This window comes from Heterocephalus glaber, unplaced genomic scaffold (genome assembly GCF_053883595.1).
Source record: "Heterocephalus glaber isolate CG9 unplaced genomic scaffold, H.glaber_assembly_v1.0 deba00000621, whole genome shotgun sequence".
Taxonomy (NCBI): Eukaryota; Metazoa; Chordata; class Mammalia; order Rodentia; family Bathyergidae; genus Heterocephalus; species Heterocephalus glaber.
In genome coordinates, this window is record NW_028258153.1 from 26,335,205 (window position 1) to 26,355,637 (window position 20,433).

The 20,433-nt window shown below is 41.5% G+C and overlaps 1 protein-coding gene across 19 annotated transcripts in view; it reads right to left on the reverse strand.

The window, feature by feature from the left end:
* The window catches only part of Dgki (diacylglycerol kinase iota), a 460,530-nt gene that overhangs the window by 265,391 nt on the left and 174,706 nt on the right, over positions 1–20,433 (reverse strand). For all 19 annotated transcript variants that reach the window (XR_015449207.1, XR_015449206.1, XR_015449210.1 and 16 more), the window contains exons 4-5: positions 1,969–2,043; positions 589–645 (exon numbers count right to left, since the gene is read on the reverse strand). Coding sequence is in view for 14 of the 19 variants with exons in the window: in XM_087206300.1 (XP_087062426.1) it covers positions 589–645; positions 1,969–2,043 (132 nt within the window). In the remaining 5 variants the exon portion in view is untranslated. The remainder of the gene's footprint in view (positions 1–588; positions 646–1,968; positions 2,044–20,433) is intronic.

Consider the following 20,433-nt stretch of genomic DNA (forward strand, 5'->3'; position numbering starts at 1 on the left):
TTCAGTGAACAGGTAGAGTAGAAACCAGCTCAAAACAGTTTAAAAGGACTAGAAGATAACATGCTAAAAATAATTTAAATCAATAACACTTCCTGGAAGCCTGGCAGTGAACACAAAACTGAGAATCTGAGCAACAGTTAAGCACAGTTTATTTTTTTAACATAGATACTATTACAGCATGCTTATGCTGTTGTATATAATCTAGATGGGGTGGGGTGGGAGTATTTGAAAACACAGAAAAAGAAAGAATATCAAGTTGTTAGTAATAAGACAAGAGTAGATCTTCAGAACTCACATGGAAGGACTAGTTTCAGGGAAAAGAATCAAAACATCTGAGGGAACGCTGTTTGATTTATTCAGTAAGAACTTGGCTCCCAACACAATTATTCCATGAGCAGAACAGAATGTCATGTGCACACACTGCAGACACTTGGAGATTGTATTGACTGATATCTCAACAGGAAACTGATTTGGAATGGAGGGACACAGAATGCATTTCTCAAGCCCTAGTAAATAGTGAATTATCTATGAGCCCACTGAATCCACAGCAATCCAAGGCAGTAACTGAAAGAGCCCTGAAGTACTCACTTCTCTTGGTGATCTCGAGCCCCCTTCCCGAAATGTTGGTTTACATCTGAAATTAATCTGTCGTATAAAAAGAAAGATACATTACATTAGGGGTAACCATCAGACTAGATTGAATTACCTGAAAAAAATCCATAGAAACAGATATTGAGCTATTATTCCCAAAGAATAAAGAACAAAGCTTAACACCACTCTTAGTCTTTTGAAATCACCACATGAGAGAGTCCACAGATATGTCAAGTGATTTCATACCTAAATCCAAGTCCCTTCATTCTTAGTGATGAAATCAAAGTATCTGTAAATACTAATGCTCTCAGACTGATATTTGGAGAAACTGAGGTAAGAAAGAATCAGAAAAAAATACATAGCAGCTGAAACCATCCATTTGGGTTTCAGATTTTAAAAGAAAATATAAATTTGAGAAAATTTAAGTATTATGAGAATTATTCAGATTATCCAAAATTATTCTTTATTAAAGATTCAGCCCTGCCATGTGAAAAGGAAGACCTCTTGGTTGGTAATCTGCATCTTCTTTAGTGCTGGATAAAATGCAACAAGTGTCGAATGAGAGAGATGAGTGAATGGGATTGTGATAAAAAAACATTAAGGTCAATGTGAGTAGCCACTGTCACAAGATACCAGTGAACAACAGCTGCAATATGTCAGGGAAACTACATAGGTGGGAAACTAAACTAACAGTCATGGAACCAAAATGTTTCAATACATTCACTCAAGGCAGCTCAAGAGCCTAGACAGTGCACAGAGAATTGTATGTGGAACTGAAGTAAGAAGTGTGAGACAGAGTACAGCAGGCTATGTAAGGGAGTCTTGCCCTTGCCCTAAATAATAAAGAAATGGACTGTGTAGAACCCGTGTCTTCAGGGGGAATGCACCCCGAGGATGTCACTTCCAACCCAGCCACACATTCGTGCTGCACAAGCACAGACACTGGGTACAATCTATAGAAGAGATCGAGGGTTGCTTTCAGGTTCTGCTCTCTCCCTTGAAGCCACTTAAAGAAGAACTGAACTCATAAAGAGAAGCATATGTAAACTACAATCTTAAGATCACAGTTGATGGAATTGTTTTCTCAAAGAAACATTTTGTTCAAAAACAGATTATATAGGAAGAAAATTAGTGCAACCATGCTCTTCCCTCCAGTTTTATCATTTTACTCAAGAGTCAACAGTAAATGATATCAAGTAATGCTTCAGGAAACAACAGAATGAATGACCCTTAGATACTGTCTTTTAATTATTAATCTGGTAATTGTATTTCACTTCCAGGTTTTTAAAAAGGGCACTGTTTTCAAAAAGTTGGAAATGTAATTGAAGATCAAACACTTGCAATGAATATAAGTAGCAGCAGGCGGCGCTCTCTTACCTTTTCTAGCTGCTCGATGCAGGCAGTGTGGACCACGATTTTACAGACTGCACACTTCCTCCTGAGAGCGGATTTCTACAATGTTCAAGTCAAAATATAAGAAAGAAATGTTAATACTTTGTTCTGAAGACATCCCTAGTAGTAAAAGGAACATACAGAAATAAAGCAAGCATTGCAATTATTTCTATTACTAAACAAATGCAAAACTTCATTTTAAACATTAAATAATGTGACAAACTTCACCAATCATCTCAACTCACCAACTAGCTCCACATCCACAAAATTTCCAGTGGCCTAGGATCATCTCTCCCACTATAACAATAGTTATAGCTTCTACATACTGGGCACACAATATAAACTAAACTCCTTATTGTGCTACCATACTCCTAAGTTACGACATAACAATGGAGTCATTGTTATCCTCTTTTTTCACATATTTTATGTTTTCAATCAAGTATTTAACATGCCAACATCCTTAATTTAGGTCTGCCTTCAAATCAAGCATCTCTTTTCTGCTGCCAGAGTTTGCATTTCAAGAGGTATGGGAACATACATAACTAGAAGGACAAGAAACAGTAGCAGAAGTAGTAATAGAAGCAGCAATAATAATAGAATTCTACTCTGCAAATTCAGGACATGAATGGCATGTCCTGGTGCTTTCCTGCTTCCTATGGATATGCTGGTTGGATCACTGCCTTTGTACCACTTGCAGAAAATGCATAGAGTATTTGAGTCTTGTTGTTCATCAGAGTTACAGTGGTGCTAAGGGAACTGGAGTTGATTCTAGTCCACTTCTCACCAGCTGCAACAGCCCTGGTAGATTTCACTAAACACAAGCAAAGCAAGGTATCCAAGGTGGGTAGTCACGTGTGGGCTAGGACTTCATGGTGCCTGAAAAGCTTCTTTCCTTATCAGTAACTCCTACCTCTGTCTAGCTTGGTACTCACCATGGTGCTCTGCATGCAGTGGAGCCTCAGAGATTCTGGAGACTTCTGGGAACTAGTTGAGGACACAGCATGGAACACTGTGCAAGCTCAGAAGCCTGTGCATGCTTGGAAACCGGAACAGCTCCTCTGTGCTTTGTGTTCCTTACCAGAATTCTGAGTCAAAATCTCTTTTGAACAAGGTATCTGGGCCACATGAGTTTGGGAGGCACCGAGTTAAGATATACCATCTCTTAGCTTTCTAAGATGACATGCAACTATGCTAGCATCATTCATCAGGAATAATTCAAGTGCAACATTCTATGATGACAACATATGACATAAAGGGCCGTAAGTGATAAAACTAATTTTAATTGCATAATATTGAATTTTAGAAGACCCTCTTAAAATATATTGCAAGTTTCTATGACTCTTTAGGCAGAATATACAGACCATAATCTGAATTTTCCTTCATAAACCCTGCACAATGCATCGTTCTACAAAGACCAATCCTTTTGGTGTTCCTGTCTTTCTGATTGAAGCTCCTTTCAAATCATTGTTCCTGTCTTTTGTTCTCTCCAGTTTCCTAAATGACAGTTTCTATACAGCTTTTAGTCTGAAAATCAGATAATTAAGGTTTATAATAACATGCAAAATTAAGCGAATAAGTTCTGAATGAAGGCCTGAGGTCTTTTCCATTATAATTACGAACTTGGATTTTAGTTCTTCAATTGATGGGAACTGTTTCAGTGGGCTCATAGTCTTTACTGTTGTCCTCTTGGTTTATGAGTAAGTTTGAATGGGTGAAAGTTATTTGAAATAGCTGGATAATAAGCTTTTAGGCAGAAACTCTTCAAAACATAATAGTTTTGTGCTTGGTTATGTAACAATTTTTATTTTGAAAATTTAAGGCAAATACAGGAAACATAGTATGCAAGTGCAAGGATCTAGATCTTCTAAGCCCTGGGAAATATTTCCTTTTTCCTAAATAACTATTTTGTAATTCACTATGAAATGTTGTGAGTTAAAGTCATTAACAAATCTTCAATAGGTTAGTTATTACTCTTCAAGCACAAAGACATAATTTTTAAAAGAAACATTATCTGGGACACTAAACATGTTTTAAAAATCAAAATTATAAAAATGTATCAATGGGCTTTCATCAATGAGTTTATTTGGACTTGTTACTTTAAATGTCAAGGAGAATCACCTTAGTGCCTTAATAAGCGTTCCCTGATTTTATCCGTGCTGATATTTAAAGAAACCCATTCACGTCTGTGGGGGGCAGCACCTTCCAAAAGACTAGGCCAATGTGAGACAAAATACTGATCACATCCTCTCCCACTCTGATCTAAGAAATACATGACCGGCACCTCCTTAAGTGGGTGTGATCTACAGCTATGCAAGGTAGAAGAGAAAACACACTCAAGGTTGTGTTTGGCTCTGAATTATTCCTCGTATGCAGGCACCAGAGGCAGTGCTCACCCAACTGCAGCCCTGAGGAGCACAGAAGTGAAATCGCACAGCCTCAGGCACTGGGGCTGGGGCCTGCAGGGACAGAAAGACCGGAGGTGAGCACAAGTAGACAGCACCCAGCTGGCTGATACTGCGTTTTCTACCTATCTCACCCATTTGGCCACACTCCTCGTCTGCTGGTTCCTGATCTATATGTGGCACCAAAAAAACTATCTTTTATTCCTTTGAAAGCTAGATGTGGTTTATGCTATTGCAGTGCATATCAGGTGGCAGTTATTAGAGTTTGATAGAAAAAGAAAAGAGAGAGAAGAAAGGAAGGGAGAGGAAGAATAAAGATGAAAAGAAGGGAGAGAAGGGAGGGGAGATGAAATAGGACGAGGAAGAGTAGAAGAGAGGAGAGGAGGGCAGGTGGGAGAGGAGAGACAGGGAGGGCAGGAATACTTTAGGGACTTAGGCAACCTAGTTTCATAGGCCGATAATTTTTGAGAAGATTAGAGCCTTTCTGCTGCTCAGGATAACCACAGTGTTTTTATCACCCCACCAGCCTGAAGTCTGAGCCCTGAGAATCAGGTGCCACAAGGCTAGCTGTCCCTTCCCAATAAGGCCCACAAGGGTGAGTTACTGCCCCGCGCCATCCAGCTGTGGTCTTAAGAATCTGCTTGCCTTTCTCCACCTTCCCGGGCTCCGTCACTAGACATCAGAAGTAGGGAAGGGAGCAGAAATGGGGCCTGCCTGACAAACTTTGCTTGGTTTCCTGCCTCAGGAGCACTCAGAGGCCAGAGCCTTCCACCTGCCCCAAAATAAAGAGTGAAGTGTAGACTTGGAAATCTCACTGCAGACAGAAATCACTGCTTCCACAGGCTTCTGCAGGTGAAGAGGCCGCGGTGAGCACTGGACAGAGGGCCCATGGAGCAGACCCAACACCCGAAGTGGGCGGAGCCAGAGAGGCACTCACTCCGAGGAAGGAAGGCTAGGATGGACGCCAGCAAGAGGGAGGCTGAGCCGCTGGCCGAGCGGTCAGGCTCACCTTCCAGCCACCAAAGCCTCCTCTCCCCATGACGTTTCAGCCCTCAGCCTCAGGCCAAGAGAGGTCCAGCCACAGCACTGCAGAGAAAGAGGGTAGCAGGAAGGAGCCAGCAGCCCAGGTAGGGCTGGCTCCTCTTCTTCCTCCCTGCAAGTGAAACTGAGCAAATGCTTAGTACAGCACCTGGGAGGAAACTTCCAGAGCCTTTAGAATGTCAGGAACTTGGTGTCCTTTCCAGGAGGACTGCCTCTGCGGGCAGCATATACAAGAACAGTGCTGCTGTATAACCCAAGGTAAATGAAAACAAGGGTTCTTTGATTTATTTAAAACCTGATTAGAAGAAGTGACAAGCATACTTGGCAAGTCCTGCTTCTCTGGGGAGCCTGGCATCCAATCAGTAAATTGGTATTAGAAAAAATGAGGAATGGCATGATCTAAAAAGCTCCATCCGTATGATTACAGAGCCGAAGTCCAGCCTCCTGTCACTCATGTTGGCTCCTCTTCCCTGGACAGATCTCGGGACATTTCGGACACATCAGGAGGGCATCCACTGAAGTTCCAGCACACCTTGTGAGAGATCCTCAGGAGATCACAAAGTCTGTGACAACAGGATCTCGTGCTCTCTGACCAAGGAGCAAAGATGCACATGTCCAGAGAACTCTGTGACCCCATGGGAACTCGGTGCTCCTGTAGCAGACCGGCTCGGTGCTGGAGGGTCCCAGTCCTCCGCCTGAGTAGCACTGGCCCATGCCGGAGACGCAGCTTTCATTCATCAACACCATGTGTCTGCACAGAGGACCTGGGGAGTGCTGAGTCCCCGTGAAACAGCCCTCCACCACTGACACCTAGATAATAAGCAATGTTCAAGGTGCCTCAGAATATCTGGAACCAAAAGCAGCTCAAAGGCAGCTGCAAGTGAGTGCACCAAAATACTCACTTCATGCTCCCATAACGCCATCACACATGAACCAGTATGTGCAGCTTATCTGCAATCGTGATGGTGTGAGATATCTTGTACATGAACTTCCCATGTGGCAAGAGCAACCTGCTAAACACTGACTTTTCCAAACATATTTATGAAAATAAGCCAACAGATCATTCTAACCATCACTATGTGCTTAAGACAATGTGAAGGCTATGCAAGACATAAAAAGAAGCTTCTGACCTTCTGGACAACTGGAGGAGGCAAGAGGGACTTGAGAGAAAGGTCTTTTAACAGGAGAGAGCCACACATGGCCAAATGCTGAAGGAACAGCTCAGAAAATAAAAGCCAGGATTTAGAGAGTAAGATTGCAGAAGCTAAGTCAGTAAGAACTTAAAAGAAAAATCAAATTCTTGAACTTCATCCTGAAAGATATATACAGTTGTTGGATGTGATGATGCATGCCTATAATTCAAGTTACTCCAAAGACTGAGACAGGGAAATCATAAGATCAAGGCCAGCCTAGACAGCTTAGGGAGACCTTGTCTCAAAATAAAACTCTTTTTTTGGTACCGGGGATCGAACTCAGATCCTTGCACTTGCAAGGCAGGTGGCAGAACCACTGAGCTAAATCCCCGGCCCAAAATAAAACATTTTTAAAAGAATCAGGGATATGGCTTAGTGGTACAGCACTTGTCCAGCATGTACAAAGCCCCGTATTCAATCCCCAAAACCTCAAAAAATGTATACATTTGAAAAATCAAAGACATTCTAGCAAGGAGAAGATTCAGAATGTCATTCTTTAGTGAGCACTGATATCTTCTTCTAAAAGGAATCGAGACTGGCTTTGGCATATCTGTGGCAGGCACAGTTTCTGGGTCCACAGGTGTCCATTTGCATGAGCTGCTGGCTACAAGGTATGGTGGTTGAGTGTGGAGATCTGATCATGTGCAGGTGCACTGGGTATCGCAGGTGCAATGTGCCCCACAGATGCGAGAAGTGGCTACACTGGCTGTGTACGGAAGCTAAAGAGCTGAGTCACAAGGCTGCATCAGAACTGGCAAAGCACAACTATCCCCAAGAGGCCTATGGGCTAAAAACCACAGAGTTACAAAAAGTCAGAGATTCTCCTGTGTTTTATAACACTGCTATAATCCAACACCAAGAACACTGTGTGACACAGACATTTTGGTAAGAAGGTGGAGGGGAGAAAGGAGGAAAGGCTGGCAGAGTATGGCTTTCTCTCCATTTATGTGCTCAAACCAGCTCCAGTCCGGAGAAGTAGTGGTTGTGGAGACACTGGAAGTCAAAACCCCATTAGGACACAGGAGTTCTCATAATGCGCAATCCCAAAGGAAATGGGGATGAGACTCCTGATACTGTTTGAGAATTAAACTCTCCAGACAATAGGGGAAAAATAGTGTGGTGTTATCACTGCAGATGAACAACTGTTTCTAGGAGCATAAATAAGATGTCATCTGGGTTTGCCCAGATCACCTGGTAGGAAGGCTGTTTTGCAGATGCTGAGGGCTTACCTAAAGGGGTAGAGTTAAGAACATGATGACTGTGTTATTGCTATTCCTCATGTATCTGCAGGCTAATTAAAACTTGAGAGGTTTACTTAGCAGTTGTGGAATGAGGGAAAGCAGCTGGAACTGGTGAAGCCACCCTCCCCCCAGCAGAAGAAACTGGAGAGCTGATGCAGATGGTGTTAAAAAGCAGACCAGAATAGGGCTCTTAAAGGCCCTAAATGTAAACTAAGGCAAGTTTTGATAAAACAGGTAATAAGGGACCAAAATAGCCATTTAGTTGAGTAGCAGTGTGCAGCACCACCTCTAAGCAGAGGGACAAAGATGAGACAAAGTGAGATGAGTAATTTATTAATTCAGCCAACCAATAAATACTGAGTATCTACTACACAGCAGGCACTGTCCCCAGCACTGGGCACAGAGCAGTAAACAAAGCAGTAAATTGTTTTTAATCTCATGGAGCATATATTCTCCTGTGAGAGACAGACAATAAATAAAACAGGTAAGCATATACATAATACACTGGTAAGAGTAAGTTCTACCAAGAAAATTAAGGGAGAATGGTATAAGGAGATCAGGACTAGAGGAAAGTTGGCCCAGAAAACCTGCACTGAAAAGGTACATTCTGACCAACAACCAAGGCAAGCAAGGGACTTCACTGGGTAGATAACTGGAGTAAAAGCATTTCAGGCTTATGGATCAGCATGTGGGAAGCCCAGGGACATGACACTGGGATGTCTGAAGAGTAGTTGGGGTGCCAGTATCAAGGAGTGGAGTACCCCAGTAGGAATGAAGCCAGACAATAATAGCAAGCTAGATTTCATGGAGTCTTGCAAGTTGAGATGTTGGCTTTGTTTCTGAAAGAGAATACATCTTGAAAGACCATAGTGATAATTCATATAGTAGCTGATCTGATTCAGACTTGAACTGGAACGATAAGATTACAACAGTAAAGAAAGGCAGAGATAAAAGAGTAACCATGTTAATCAGCTTTCCACCACTGTGACAAAATACATGAAATAACTGACTTCGCAAGGGAAAAGATTTATTTTGGCTCATGGCTTCAGAGGTTTCAGTCCATAGTCACCTGGCCCTGTTACTTTGGGCTACAGCGGCACAGCACATCATGGTGTCAGTGCACAGCCCAGGAGATCTGTTCACCTCATAGTGGCAGGGAAGCAAAAAGAGAAGATAGGAAGATGCCCAGGTCCCAAAATCCCCATCAAGGGCAATGACCTAACTTATTCTCACTAGGTGCCAACTTCTAAAAGTTCCCTTGTCTCCCAACCCCACCATGGGCTGGGGAGCAGGCCTTCAACCCATGGCTGGGGTCATCTCAGATCCAACTACAGCAATGACTAAAAGCACATGTCTCCACTAAGATTAACATGAGTTTGCCACCCTCAGGCGTATGTCTTTCAGTAAAATAATCAATAGTCAAAGGTGGCCTCAATGCTATACTTTTGTTAGCTTTGTTGCAGGCATATGCCTGGCTGGCTGCAGATACACCAATCTCCTATGGGTTATGGCTGGAATTGCCTCTAAGTACTGCAATAAATGCCATATAATATGCTCTTACAACAGTGTATTTTGTTCAGTTCTAAAAAACACATCTGCTGAAGCGCTCAGCATGTGAAGTGTTTGTGTTCCTAGACACCTCTCCTGAGTAATCTCAGATACATACATAAATCTTGAAGCTAAGCTAGGACCCCACCCGAATTGATGCACAGAAGGGTCACCACCACAGCTTCTTGAGACACACAAAGAGAAGGGAAAATGTGCCTTCCAGGTATTGTCTGAACACAAATGAGAAACCTTATATTTCCCCAAAGGCCAGTATATTTTACATTTTTCATCTGAAGAGAAAAAATACCTATCTTAAAGCAAAATGAGTAGAGGACTTTGTGAGCTGAACATAAGAATTAGAAAGATACATGAAAACCTTTTCCCTTCCTGACAAGTAGCCAAATGTGGCTCACCTGGGAAACAATTTGTTAGGGACCACATGGGTAAAATAATATTGACTCAAAACTAGAGTTGATTATAAAGGAAGATATCTCATCATGGATTGAGCATAAATTAGCGCGATGAAAAAATATGATCAGAGCAGCACAGGAGTCTAAGTAGGGTGAAAGGTACGAGTCTATATTGCAATAATTTATACTTACATTAAAATTTATACTAATTACACTCTTTAAGAAAAGTTTAACAGTGACATGCTCATGAATTTAATTGTTTTATGTAATGAGGAAAAATCAAGTCACACTCATGGATCGCAGAGTGACATTTTGGTCAACAATGAACCACATACATATATGCTGTGATGTCCCGTACAGCCATGGTGTGTAAAAGGCTATACCTTTGTACAATATTGAAATCATCTACTGACACATTTATCGTCAGCTATTTCCGCCATTATGTGGTGTGTGACTGTACAAGGTTTCTTTGAGGGGCTTCAGCAGAAAGCTAAGACATGAATCTTAGAAGTCTTTATCTTAGAACTCCAGTGAGTAACTACTGCACACCCCAGCCAACTTTTAGATGTCTACATAAAATTCAGTTATAGTTATTGAGACATAAAATAAATACATTTTGCAGAAGTATGGTAAATGGCTTGACAAATTTGTATGAGTTGACACAATTGAATGAAATGATACTAACACAGTGATGGACTCAGATATGGATGAATGGTATTGTGACCATTAATCTTGCTCATCAATTTGATTGGATTAAGAGAGGCCAAGAGAGGTGACTGGATGGTGAAGGTGCTAACCTCATAAATGGTTTAACTCACTGATGAGTTAATAGCTGAATGAGCTATTCTACTAGGAGGTAGAGTATAGTTAGATAAAGTAGGTCTCTAGTGAAGTGACTTTGAAAAGTATACCTTTCCTTGAGCAGTTTCCTTTTCTCTGTCTGCTTCCTGGCTGCCATGAAGAGAGCAGCTTTCTTCCACTATACCCTTCCAGGCCATGATGTTTCTACCTTACCAAAAGCCTAAAGCAATGGAGCTAGCCGACTGGGAATCAAAACCTCTAGCACCATGAGCCAAAATAAGTCTTTTTTTCTTTAAACTGTTTAAGTCAGGTGTTTGTCACAGAAATGAAAAGCTAGTACAGGTATGATACTTAGTGTAGCCCTTCACTGAGTGGCCCTGGAGGGGCCTGGAGGGCTGTATTCCTCAGAAATTACTTCTGCCTCCTCTTGCATGGTCACAGTGCATTCAAAGGGATTTCAGCCTAATGAACTCAAAGGAATCTTCAAAAATCCATAATTCTATTTATGGCTCTCATTTTACCCAGACACTTTATATTTTCATAACTATTATTATTGACTATCTCACTATTTTGTTCTCTCAGCTCTTATTTCTCTCCACCCTCTTTGGCTTGCTTGTCTTTTATGTCTTTTTCTTTTCCACAGTTACTTCTCTATGCTTTTCAGCTTTGGGGTCAGTAGGTATTACATTACACAACTATGGCCAGCCACTAGTTTTAACTTCTATCATATGCAATCTACCTGTCTCTGGATCTTTCCAGTTGCTTTGTTGTTTGGGGTTTTTTTGCTGCGGGGGGGGGGGGGGGTTCCTCGTTTTTTTATTTTTGAGACAGGATCATGCTATGTAGCCCAGGCTGGGCTTGAACTCACCGCAATCCTTCTTCCACAGCCTCCTGAGTGCTGAGATTTCAGGTGTGCGCCATCACATACCTGGTTGCTTTTGTGGCTGTTCTCTGTAAGATTTTTAAGCTGTCTTCAAAGTTTGATTTGTATCAGTGGATCAAAACTGCCATCAATCTTACAATGGATTAATTCAATTACTAGCATACAAAAAATGTATGCCCTTTAATCCTTGCAGAAATGATGGTACTATTTGTGCCATCTTATTAGTATCATGAATCCTGATATGTTCTCATTATCAGTTTACTTTGTAGAAATGAATTGAATTGTTTTTGTAAAGTTCATAGTTAAATATATTCTAACCAAAAGAGGCATTTGCTTTCAGATAGAAGGTTAATCTATTTAAAAAGCTCTGTCAAGCTGTGGTAAATAAACCATTTCCCACATCCCATGCAATTGGTGACCTAATTAAGACAGGGTCTCCTCTTCAGTTTAGCCCAAGAAGATCAACATTTCAATCCTGGTTCATCCTGCACTGTATTTCCAGTAAGTTATGTTGTTTTCACACACACACACACACACACACACACACACACACACACACCCCTACCTACCTACCTACCCCATTTTAATGAACCCATCATTACCATAGAGAGAGGTTTACTAGGAGGCTGGCAGATGGACGCATTATGCACACTGTAAACAGAGCCACTTCAGCCTGACGAAGTACCATTTCTCCGCTTTACAGGTAATGGAACTCAGACCCTGTGAGATGGAGCAATTTGCCCAAGGAAGCCTATCTAAGAATGGAACTGAGGTCCATTGTCCCTTACCTCTTTCTACTTCTCTCTTACTTTCTTTGCTAGTGGTGGATTAGGGGCCAAGACTAATGAGATGTGACGTTGGACACAAATGCTTTATTTGGTCTGTTTTCATGAAATCCCCCTACGCATGGACTAATAACAACCATACCATGACCACCAGGGTAAAGATGTACGAAGCAGTCTCTGTACCCCATGTGAATCAAACCAAATGGGTTTCAGAAGGCTTCACCCGCTACAACAGTCTGCCAGTAGTGAGGGTGAAATCTTCCTCTCAAAAACCTTGAAAATAAATTAGGAATCCAAGTATTCTGACTATATTTACATGGCAGGGTAGACCCACTAAGAAGCACATGAGTGTGGATGTATCTCTCAACAGTACCACCACTGAATTCATTCATTCTTTACTGACAACTCATAGAGAAATTATTCAGTGAGGCCACTTGTTCTCAGTGCTGAGAATTTGAGACTACAAAATAGGCAATGTCTCCATGCTAAATGGAGGTTATAGTCTAGTGGTTGAGACAGTCATGTAAATAAGGAAGTGTTTTTTAAGTGATAGACAATAATGTGCTATAAAAGATGGAGATAAGGGGTCAGGAGCAGAGTCAAGGACAGCCTGACCTTGGTAGGGCTTGTTGCTTTACTTCCCAAGGCCTCACATCAATTTTCCTCAATGAGAAGAGAGACTTCACGGGTGTTTCTAAAATTCTCCAAACCTAGGACTCAGTTCTCTTTTGGGATTCAGTGTCTTGGAACTATTTTCATTCAAAGAAGAATGATTATAGTGGTTAACATGTATTTATTTAAGATTGGCCATGCTGCTGTTATATATACATTATCTCATTTAACTGTCAAAGCTATAATATTACCCACAATTTACAGATGTAAAACTTAGGCTTAAAGAGATTAAGACAATAATCAAAGTTACCCAATGCAAAACCTGGAAATCTCAGAGCCTGGATTCAAGCCAGGTCATTTGATCCCAAAGCCCACACCCTTCATCAGGGCCAATCCCTTCTTAAATGACAATATCTAGGCAAGCTTTTCATTTCTTGATGTTTTCAAGTCACTTCCTTCTGAAATATGTACCTGTCTGGTCTACAAGGCAGGAGACAACAGTAAAAGATTCCTAAAACAACAGACAATGCCAACTTTAGAAGCCAGTAGTACCTGTAGTTACCTGCTAACTCAAATAATGCTTTCCTATGACTCAGCACCCTTGAATAATAAGAACATCACTTAAACTGCTGCTCTGGGTCCTGGTGCTGGGAAACGCAGGAAGAAGGGAAAGTAGTTCTATGCACCTGGGCATCGCCTAGGTGACATGCAAACTCTATGCTCACTCAGATGCAAATCATCTTTATTATCAACTGACAGGACCACATAATATTAAACATTAACAGAACTGCTTTATACAAACACATGCCCACTCACAAACACAAGAGTGTGTCCTCAATCTGAAGTTGTCATTTCGGAAGAGATGACAATTACTACCAGATGCTCGAACACTTAAGAATGAAACACACATTTTTGATTCAGTTTAATATAATGCAAAAAAGCTTAATATAAATCCAAAAGACCTGCACAAAGATGTAAAAAAAAGTTGGAAAGCTATGAAACATGATTAAGCCTTTGTGACTTTCTTCCCTTTACCTTTAGGCGGACATGAAGTGTCTGCTCTGACCATCCACAGCATCATTGCTATGGATCAGAGACGAGCAAGAGTCCCAAGAAAATTGCAAAGCATTGTATGAGTATTTCACAAATAGTTTGCCATGAGATGAGAATGGGTGTTCTGTGGGGAAAAGTCCCCTTCCTGGGAAAATCAGTAGGAAACTCATATACCTATATCCTTTGAGTGTCACAAAATCTTTTTGCATATTAAAGGTGTTCAATGTTTTCTAAAATTATGGTCACAAGTCCTTTTCAGTGAATAACACCCCATATTATTTTTATATAAATTTAGTGTTCTCCAAAATATAATTTGGGGGAAAATGGGCTATGCAAACAGAGAATGGTACTATGGATCCAGGTCACCTAGGAGTGACAAAATCTTAAAGACCCCTGGGCTTCATATCCAGTATAGCCTATCACTATCTCTACTGTATGAAGAGGGCAGAACTGTATATTTTCCTTTGATAAACACAGCATTCTAACCAAGTAACAATGGCTAACACTTTCCAAAGGGTCCTGCACCCTATTCTAAGTGTGTGCATAGATGATCTCATGGAAAAGTCCAACCACTGGGCCAGAAGGCAACGTCACTTCACCTGCGGAAGACTCCCCTCCCTTCCTCCACCCATACCCACTGACTAGGAAGTCAGTATCACAAAGTCTGTCCATGAAAATTCTTTGTGTAAACTATTGTTGTTGATGGCAATACTTCTCCTGAGTCATCTTGACTCATTAGCTCCTTAATATCCTCGTGGTGAGAGAGGCCTCTCTGGCAGACAGTGGCTTTGGCAGCTCCCTGGATGTCTTCAGGCTGGCACCCAAACAACTCAGAAAGCTGGCTCTGTCTCCTGGGCTTTACTGCCACATATGCAGTTCCCTCTGACAGCCCGCACTCAGCTTAGCCAAGCTGCCATCTGGGGTGTAGATCACCAATCTCCCATGCCGGACAACAGCACGTGAGGCTCCCAGAACAGGATCACATGCCAGTTGATCTTTTACATTCTGAGTTCAGTTCTGGTGTTCTGTGGTGTGCACCTGCTATACCCAAATACACAGATGGGCAGTGAGTCCCCACCCATGCATACTGGGCTCTGTCTCTCTCTTCTTGTTTCCTACAACACAAGATGAACAGGAACCAGCATTTGCACATGCTGCTGCCTCATCCTCCAATATTCCTCAGATAAAACAGACAGGGTGGAACCAGGCCCAGCATCATTTTCATATGTAAACAGCATAAAGATGATAATCTCCTTCAAATCAAGCACAGAGCTACTGCCCTGCACTTTCCTTCCCAGGTTCTTCCAGGAAGCTAAGACCACAGGCAGCATTCCTGTGTGCAGATGCTGTGATATCCATCCCTGTGAGCAACAGTGAGGTTTCCCATCCACCAGAAGAAGACAGCCTGTGAGATGCTTCCCAGAATGCATTACTTTGAATTGTCCATCTCAGTTGGTCGAACCTATGACCCAGAGTGGCTATGGATATTAAAGAGAGGAAGAAAATGACAGGCAGAAGTGGAAGCGTTTTAGTGTTGGGGATGGGTGAAATCATCCCAAACATGAGGCCTTATTAAAACCACAGCCCAACCCAACTGCTAAACAGCTTAATGACATTGAACTGTAAGTGGAAAGAGAAGGAGGGAAACTATGAGCATGTGCTAATTAATTTATCCCTCTACTAATTCTAAAAGTAGATCTAACTATCACTATTTTACAGAGGAACCCAAGACTTAGAAAAGCAAAGTCTCACTTGATTTTTATCCAGAACTTTTCATCTCTAGATCTGGAGGGTTCCCACTCTCTACTCTGCCAAGACCCATATCACATGGCCTCTGCAATGCAATTCATTTACTTTCTCAGTAAAACTATACTTGTCAAACTTCAAGTAACATTGGAAGACACCTTAGAACTCAAGTCAGGTGTTTTAAAGTCAGGAGGGACTAGTCGTTTCTGCTAAATATTACAAAGAAAAGATTGAACCAAAATGCATAAACAAAACAATAACAAAAAGAAAACAGTACCTGTTAGCCTATCCACAATAAAAGGTGACATAAGCACATTTAGAAATAGAGAAACTATATCTGTTAATAGTGTTCTGAAGTCTGAAAGCTTCTTTTTTCCTCTCAAGTAACCTAGTCTCTCTCACTCATCTAACCGGCTACCTACTCTTTCCCTGCAGCTTTCAGCTGCTGACACTTACTTGCCTATCTGCCCATTTGCCCAGAAACCATAGCCTAAGACTGTTTCAGAGGCACCTCTGTGGGCATGCGCCTGTGAACCTGCAGGATCGTGGAGGTGTTTGTTGGGCCACGTAAGGCAACTCACCTCAGAGAGTCTCTCAGAGCTGCCCTCACAGAGCACAACAGGCTAGATGGCTTAAAACAACAGAAATGTACTCTCTCACAGGCCAGGAGGCTAGTATTCCAAAATTTAGGTCTCAACACAGTTTATTCTGAGGGCTGTGAGAAAGAAGCTTCCATGCCACAGGGAGCTTCCATGAGGACAGCCAGTCATTCTGGCCATCCTTTGGCTTGCAGATGCAGCTCTCCCAGGTCCATCCCACAGTCCCGGCACCCTAAGTCAGCATATCTTTTTGAAGTGCACAATTCAATCTGTAACTGCTACTTTCTGCCAGATGCAAAGCCCAGGCCACCTCTCTGGTCCTGACACTCTTTATGACCTTGATCGGCTCTCTACCTTCACAGTGAACAGAATTTCAGTACAGATATCTTGTTATTTTCTGAGATATATCCATGCCCATTCTACTCACTCACCAGCAATTCTGACACAGGTTCTAGGCAAATCCAGCCTAGGAGCCAATACTTTAAAAATAAAACCAAAAAGCAAAATATGAATAATGATCATTCAGAAATGAAAATCACTGAGGTTGATCTGAATAACAATATTTTAAATCTGGAAACCAAAGCCTATAGCGGTGAAATAATATGTCCAAAGATCACTTGGAACATAAATAGAACAATGGGTTTAAATATTTTATTTGTAGCTTAAAATTGAACGGCAATATTGTCAAGAAAGAATGCACACGTAGTTTATGCATTATATTCTCATTTCTTTTGAGGCACCACTTTTGAAGACTGCCTACCTGTCGTCACTACCACAAGCAGGTACTACCTGCAGGCCTCGGAGAAAACTACAGGCAGCACACATTGCGCAGGAGAAAGTCCACCACCAAAAATGGAGCTTTCACTCCTTACCACATTTTAGCAAAGCAATGTCACAGGGAGTTGAGAGAAGGAAGAGATTAGTGTGGGTTGAAATAGACAGATCTGGCTTCACAAAAATGGTTTTCAAAGATGTCTAAGATCTACGTAACTAGAGTTGGGGAAGGAGAACATCTAAAGTAGGGAGAATAACATAAGGAAACTCAGAAGCAGGAGCAAGTCTAGTGGAAGGGAAACACACTCATGAACCGGGCATAAGCACCAAAGAGCACATTTCAGGGAAGGATGGAGAAGATGGAAAGGGATGGGGGGATCTCTTTGTTTTCAGAACCGTGGAACATGGTATAAATGTCTGTGTGCTTACGAAGTTATCATATAATATTGTCTAAACAAGACAGTTTAGAGGGTGACAATAACTGCTGATAATAATGCTGCAGTATCCGGGGGACACCAAAGTTACAGCATAGATATTGAGATGGTTGCCACGACTTATGGGAACATTGGAGCATTTGCTGAAAACCAAAGCGGTCCCATGAAGCTAGGGCTTCTTGGTGCCATATGGATTAATATTTGGGGGAGGTTAGTGGCAGGGATTGAAAGCAAGGAAGTGACTTCAGTAGGACAGTTTGCGCCAAAGCCTCAGCAGTGAACCACATGATCTTTAAAACTTTTCCTCTTCTTTGGTTCTCTGGTAGCAAAATTAAATAGCATAGAATATCTGTGAGCAGATATTTAATGGGATTAAATTTATTCTCAAATCAGTAAAAGTTCTCAAATTAGTTTGGAAAGGAGAAATGGATGCAAAAATAATGAAACAAGTAAAAAGATCAATTTCTCAACTTGATTACAGATTAAAAAAAACTGAAATAAAACCCCACTGAGGACCATTCTTGTTTGGTGACATTTATTTTGTTATACATTTCTTCATATATAACATTCTTATTCTGTAAGAGTGTGTGGGCTGAGGACTCAGCAGCGGGGACCTTCAGAGAGTGCTGAGACTGACAGCTAGTTGACTTTGACAAACACCCTTTAAGTGGGCTCTCTGATAGAAACCATGCTGTGATGATGGGGCACACAGAGATGTTCAGCCAAGTACCTGCACCCAGAGGAACTCAGCCCTACACAAATAATCCACAGGGCACATGCCATTGCACAGCTGTTTTTACCCTAGGCAGAGACCTTCCTACATGCATCTGCAGACACACACACCACACAAATCTGAGTCATGGAGCCTAAGGAGGCAGAGCCTGGCAGCATGGGCAGTGAGGAAACGGACTTTGATTGAACTCTTGCCCAAAGCAGATACACATCCTCCTCTCCAGCATCCCTGGAATATGGCCATCCAAGTTATCCATGAGCACATCCTTTGAGCCCATCTCTTCAGGTATTTTATTTCTTTGTTGGACAACTCTGTGTTAAAGTATTTATACTGCAGTATTTCTCAAAGTTAGGTTTGTGGGCCACCTACACCAGAACATTTTATGTGCTTGTTAAAATCATAGATTTCCAAGCCCAATTGTATATGCGACTAAATCAGCATTTGGAGCAAGGAGGGAAACAATTAATTTGCATTGTTCATGGGTGTCTTGGGTGATGCTTATGTACAGAGAGTGAGATCCACTGTTACAGTCAGTGACTTCTAGACCCGTGACTTGGTTCCATCCACCTAAACACAGCGCACTAGTTCTCTCTTTTTTACAGCACCTCTTCAAATACTTGAAGACTTCGTTTGACCCTCCCTCCTTTGGACTCATTTATAACCCATGTGAATCAATTTTCCTTCACAACAAGGCTCCACACCCCAAACCACCTTGGGCATGTTCTTCTGGATCCTCTGACACTTGTCAGTGTCTCTCCCAAAACTTGACGCCCCAAGACAACACATATGCAATGTGAGGCAGGGAGAGAGAGTGGGTGGATTTCTAATGCCTTTACCACACGCTGCAAATTTTATCAGGCACGTTCACTGACTCTCTTGCCAGGTGATCATGAGACTCCCTTTGTCAGCCTAAACTAAGCAGCAGGAAACACGGCCACTTCAGGAAAGTCAGTCATTCAAATTACCTGTGACACTGACGTCTCAGCGTTGTTTTAATTTGGCTGGCCCCTGTTTCTATCTCCACCTCTAGATTGGCAGTTAGTAGGCCTTCTGTGAACTGTCCATTCTCGTTCACTCCTGGTTGTTTCTTTTAATTTATTACACCTGTTATTGGGCTGAAATAGCCCTTTCTAGATATCATCTCATCAAATCCTCAAAACAGCATTTTCTCACTTGACAGATGAACAGACTGAGCCTTGAGGAATTTATAATGATGAGAAAACACAAGGAGGTGCTCCACTTCCTCACTGACCTACTCCCATGATTAATCAACATCTTCTGGAGAAAAGATCATATCAATAGGATCAAGTAGATGCAGTGAAATTATGAGGAAGGCCCGAGGACATGAAATTCCCATACTCCAGAGTTCCCTAATACTCCTGCCTGAAATGCCCTTTACTTTGTCTGTTGCTTCTCATGGTCTTCAGGGTTGGTCACCAAATAACAATCAATCAGTGGGTAGCAGTGCCATTTAGTGATACGAGGTATAAGGAAGATATATGTATCTATTCATTTATTTGTTAAGAGAAGTGACATGTGCCTGTCCCAAAAGAGCATCAGAAAAAGATTAAAAGGAGCAGTTTGGAGATAAAGCAGTACTCTGTAACAAATTAGTTAGCAGCATGATCAGTATAAGGTACACACGCAAGTTAGACTGCCTTTCATTTTGTTCCACTTTATATTATCTGATATCTCAAGACCAGTGTTTACCCAATTAACCAAGACCCTAGTGTTAATTCATTATTTATAGTATTTTAGTCCAAACAACTGAGCTTCTTGTGGATTTAGTTAATTTAATCAAATTCTATGCAATTACACACTAATTAAAAATACATATGCTTAAAGTTAAAATGCTGATATCTAAATCAATTGAGTTTACAAGATTAGAAGAAATGCAAAGGACTAATTACAGACCTGAATTGGAAGTAAAACTAAAACTAATTTAATCAGATTCTCTTTTTTATATAGAAGGTAGCCAAGGCCCAAAGGTCACAAATTCTCAGTGTCACACAGTAACACTGAGATGCAAATCCAGGTTTCCTAACTCCAAATCCATAGCCCTTCATCTGGACCCTTCCCTTGAGCTTTCCCAACTTCACTCAAACTCTGGTCTCCAAAAAACCTCAACATCTTCTCAAACAACACCTATATTTAAGGATCAAAACTGGTAAAACTATATAAAAGGTCTTGGTTCT